The sequence below is a fragment of the Mytilus edulis genome, chromosome 3, assembly GCF_963676685.1.
Source record: "Mytilus edulis chromosome 3, xbMytEdul2.2, whole genome shotgun sequence".
In the NCBI taxonomy this organism is placed as follows: domain Eukaryota; kingdom Metazoa; phylum Mollusca; class Bivalvia; order Mytilida; family Mytilidae; genus Mytilus; species Mytilus edulis.
The window spans coordinates 32,320,244-32,325,663 of NC_092346.1; the positions used below are offsets into that span (position 1 = coordinate 32,320,244).

The 5,420-nt window shown below is 34.0% G+C and overlaps 1 protein-coding gene across 1 annotated transcript; it reads right to left on the reverse strand.

Annotated features, from left to right (window-relative positions):
- Positions 1-4,402: 4,402 nt before the first annotated feature.
- On the reverse strand, positions 4,403-5,077 carry LOC139515190 (mucin-22-like). The gene has a single exon (XM_071304753.1). The coding sequence runs from the start codon at positions 5,075-5,077 to the stop codon at positions 4,403-4,405; it is 675 nt and encodes a 224-aa protein (XP_071160854.1).
- Positions 5,078-5,420: the final 343 nt, after the last annotated feature.

A 5,420-nucleotide genomic window follows, 5' to 3' on the forward strand; every position in this document is an offset into this window, starting at 1 on the left:
GATAAAATTTCAAATCATAAAAAAAAGAAGATTTGCACTTGTTGAAACTGAAGATTGAAGATTTAAAAGATGATAAAAATGATCAGTCAAATATTTGATTTTTCCATGATTCCTATGGTACCAAAACTAGTTCAGTTAAAACCTTCTGATTAGATATAAGAAGATGTGTTATGAGACAAGTCTCCATCCAAGTCAAGGTCTTCAACAAGGAGCCCTGGCTCACACCAAACGCAAGCTATAAAGAGCCCCCAAAATAAAAAGTTTCATTTTTATGCCCCACCTAAGATAGTAGAGGGGCATCATGTTTTTTGGTCTGTGTGTCTGCCCACCTACAATAGTAGAGGGCATTATGTTCTGGTCTGTGTGTCTGTTCGTCTGTTCGTTTGTCTGTCCTGCTTCAGGTTAAAGTTTTTGGTCAAGGTAGTTTTGGATTAAGTTGAAGTCCAATCAACTTGAAACTTTGTATAGCCTATGATACGATCTTTCTAATTTTAATGCCAAATTTGATTTTTTGACCCAAATTTCACTGTCCATTGAACATAGAAAGGATAGTGCAAGTTTCAGGTTAAAGTTTTTGGTCTAGGTAGTTTTTGATTGAATTGAGGTCCAATCAACTTGAAACTTAGTACACATGTTTCCTATGACTTGATCTTTCTAATTTTAATGCCAGATTAGATTTTCCACCCAAATTTCACAGTCCACTAAACATTGAAAATGATAATGCAAGTGGGGCATCCGTGTACTATGGACACATTCTTGTTCTTCATGTCTTTTATCATATAGATATATAAAGCAGAAAATATGAAATAAAGTGTCCAAAATTTTTCTCCTACTGAATTTCAATGTCCATTTTCAGGAATCTTTTGCCTGAAATGCATGACAAATTTATTAAGATCTATTTCTTTAACAGTCATTCATAAATAAAGTATGTAAATTTATATATTCAAATTTTTTTGAATATGTTGACATGAATTCACCTTCATTTTCATTTCAACTAAGTTACGTTTGATTTTTGATTTTTTTATAATGAACAATTTTACGTTGAGAAATTAAGATAGAAAAAGTACTGTGAAAGTTTTCTTATTTGTTTAGTATCAGTTTTTGATGATTTAATTTTCCCTTCTATTAACGAAAATGAAATACATATTTTTATTGCGTCAAAAAGCGCTCATTTTACATCTACAAATTTAAAACATCACAAACCAACATTGATTACACATACCAAAAAATGTTATCAAAGAAGAAACGCCTCTACCTAGAAAGCTCCCAACAACAATTTTATATAGAAGAATATCTGAAATGCAACAAAATGAAGGAAAAAATAATATATAAATAGAAAAATAACAAAAAATCTTGATTGACCATTATGAACCAGCCACTTACTATCTAAGGAGGAATAATCAAGAACAAGATTGCAAATATCAAATATGAATAGAAGATCAAAAGAGCATTTCCCAAAAACCAACTGACATCAAATGTAAAACTATTAAATAGGTAGTAACCTAGTGTTATCAGGTTGTCAGTATTAACTATAGTGTTGTCAGTATCCACGATATTAATATCAGAGTTGTCAGTATCCACTGTAATGTTATCAGAGTTGTCATTATCCACTGTAATGATATCAGAGTTGTCAGTTTCCACTGTAATGTTATCAGAGTTGTCAGTTTCCACTCTAATGTTATCAGAGTTGTCAGTATCCACTCTAATGTTATCAGAGTTGTCAGTATCCACTCTAATGTTATCAGAGTTGTCTGTATCCACTGTAATGTTATCAGAGTTGTCAGTATACACTATAATGTATCAGAGTTGTCAATATCCATGGTAGTGGTCTCAGAGTTTTGAGTATCTACTTTTGTGTTATTATGGTTGTCAGTATCCACTATAGAGTTATCAGATTTGTCGGTATCAACTATAGTGTTATCAGAAATGTAAGTACCAACTTTCGTGTAATCAAAGTTGTCAGTATCCAGTAATATGTTATCAAAGTTGTCAGAATCCACTGTAGTGTTATCAAAGTTGTCAGAATCCACTCTAGTGTTATCAAAGTGGTCAGAATCCTCTGTAGTGTTATCAAAGTTGTCAGAATCCACTAGTGTTATCATAGTTGTCAGCATCCACTGTTGTGTTATAAGAGGTATCAGTATCTACTGCAGTTTTAACAGAGTTGTCAATATCTACGGTAATGTTATCAAAGATGTTGGTATCTACTGTAGTGTTATCAGATTTGTCAGTATCTAACGTCAGTTATCAAAGTTGTCCGTATCTACTGTAGTGTTATCAGAGTCGTTAGTATCTAACGTCATGATATCAAAGCTGTCCGTATTTACGGTACACAAAGTGTTATCAGAGTTGTTTGTATCTACTGTAGTGTTATCAGAGTCGTCAGTATCTATTGTAGTGTTATCAGAGTTGTTAGTATCTAACGTCATGATATCAAAGTTGTCCGTATCTACTGTAGTGTTATCAGAGTTGTTAGTATCTAACGTCATGATATCAAAGTTGTCCGTATCTACTGTAGTGTTATCAGAGTCGTTAGTATCTAACGTGATGATATCAAAGTTGTCCGTATCTACTGTACACAAAGCGTTATCAGAGTTGTTAGTATCTACTGTAGTGTTGTCAAAGTCGTCAGTATCTACTGTAGTGTTATCATAGTTGTTAGTATCTAACGTCATGATATCAAAGTTATCCGTATCTACTGTAGTGTTATCAGAGCCGTTAGTATCTAACGTCATGATATCAAAGTTGTCCGTATCTACTGTAGTGTTATCAGAGTCGTTAGTATCTAACTTGATGATATCAAAGTTGTCCGTATCTACTGTAGTGTTATCATAGTTGTTAGTATCTAACGTCATGATATCAAAGTTGTCCGTATCTACTGTAGTGTTATCATAGTTGTTAGTATCTAACGTCATGATATCAAAGTTGTCCGTATCTACTGTAGTGTTATCATAGTTGTTAGTATCTAACGTCATGATATCAAAGTTATCCGTATCTACTGTAGTGTTATCAGAGTTGTTAGTATCTAACGTCATGATATCAAAGTTGTCCGTATCTACTGTAGTGTTATCAGAGTCGTTAGTATCTAACGTCATGATATCAAAGTTGTCCGTATCTACTGTAGTGTTATCAGAGTTGTTAGTATCTAACGTCATGATATCAAAGTTGTCCGTATCTACTGTAGTGTTATCAGAGTCGTTAGTATCTAACGTCATGATACCAAAGTTGTCCGTATCTACTGTAGTGTTATCAGAGCCGTTAGTATCTAACGTCATGATATCAAAGTTGTACGTATCTACTGTACACAAATCGTTATCAGAGTTGTTTGTATCTACTGTAGTGTTATCATAGTCGTTAGTATCTAACGTCATGATATCAAAGTTATCCGTATCTACTGTAGTGTTATCAGAGCCGTTAGTATCTAACGTCATGGTATCAAAGTTGTCCGTATCTACTGTAGTGTTATCAGAGTCGTTAGTATCTAACGTGATGATATCAAAGTTGTCCGTATCTACTGTAGTGTTATCATAGTTGTTAGTATATAACGTCATGATATCAAAGTTATCCGTATCTACTGTAGTGTTATCATAGTTGTTAGTATCTAACGTCATGATATCAAAGTTGTCCGTATCTACTGTAGTGTTATCATAGTTGTTAGTATCTAACGTCATGATATCAAAGTTGTCCGTATCTACTGTAGTGTTATCAGAGCCGTTAGTATCTAACGTCATGATATCAAAGTTGTCCGTATCTACTGTAGTGTTATCAGAGTTGTTAGTATCTAACGTCATGATATCAAAGTTATCCATATCTACTGTAGTGTTATCAGAGTTGTTAGTATCTAACGTCATGATATCAAAGTTATCCGTATCTACTGTAGTGTTATCATAGTTGTTAGTATCTAACGTCATGATATCAAAGTTATCCGTATCTACTGTAGTGTTATCAGAGCCGTTAGTATCTAACGTCATGATACCAAAGTTGTCCGTATCTACTGAACACAAAGTGTTATCAGAGTTGTAAGTATCTACTGTAGTGTTATCAGAGTCGTTAGTATCTAATGTCATGCCAAGAGAGTTGTCAGTATCTACAGTATTCACTGTATTGTAATAAGAGTTGTCAGTACCCACTGTAGTGTTACAAGAGTTGTCAGTATCCACTGTAGCGTTATCGTAGTTATCACTATATGCTGTAATGTTTTCAAGGTTGTCAGTATCTATTGAAGTGTTAACATAGTTGTCAGTATCCACTGTAGTGTTATCAGAGTTGTCAGTATCCACTGTAATGTTATCAGAGTTGTAAGTTTCCACTCTAATGTTATCAGAGTTGTCAGTATCCACTGTAATGTTGTCAGAGTTGTTCGTATCTACTGTAGTGTTATCAGAGTTGTCAGTATCTAACGTCAGTTATCAAAGTTGTCCGTATCTACTGTAGTGTTATCAGAGTCGTTAGTATCTAACGTCATGATATCAAAGCTGTCCGTATTTACGGTACACAAAGTGTTATCAGAGTTGTTTGTATCTACTGTAGTGTTATCAGAGTCGTCAATATCTATTGTAGTGTTATCAGAGTTGTTAGTATCTAACGTCATGATATCAAAGTTGTCTGTATCTACTGTAGTGTTATCAGAGTTGTTAGTATCTAACGTCATGATATCAAAGTTGTCCGTATCTACTGTAGTGTTATCAGAGTCGTTAGTATCTAACGTGATGATATCAAAGTTGTCCGTATCTACTGTACACAAAGCGTTATCAGAGTTGTTAGTATCTACTGTAGTGTTATCGAAGTCGTCAGTATCTACTGTAGTGTTGTCATTGTTGTTAGTATCTAACGTCATGATATCAAAGTTATCCGTATCTACTGTAGTGTTATCAGAGCCGTTAGTATCTAACGTCATGATATCAAAGTTGTCCGTATCTACTGTAGTGTTATCAGAGTCGTTAGTATCTAACGTGATGATATCAAAGTTGTCCGTATCTACTGTAGTGTTATCATAGTTGTTAGTATCTAACGTGATGATATCAAAGTTGTACGTATCTACTGTAGTGTTATCAGAGTTGTTAGTATCTAACGTCATGATATCAAAGTTGTCCGTATCTACTGTAGTGTTATCATAGTTGTTAGTATCTAACGTCATGATATCAAAGTTATCCGTATCTACTGTAGTGTTATCATAGTTGTTAGTATCTAACGTCATGATATCAAAGTTGTCCGTATCTACTGTAGTGTTGTCAGAGTCGTTAGTATCTAACGTCATGATACCAAAGTTGTCCGTATCTACTGTACACAAAGCGTTATCAGAGTTGTTAGTATCTACTGTAGTATTATCAAAGTCGTCAGTATCTACTGTAGTGTTATCATAGTTGTTAGTATCTAACGTCATGATATCAAAGTTATCCGTATCTACTGTAGTGTTATCA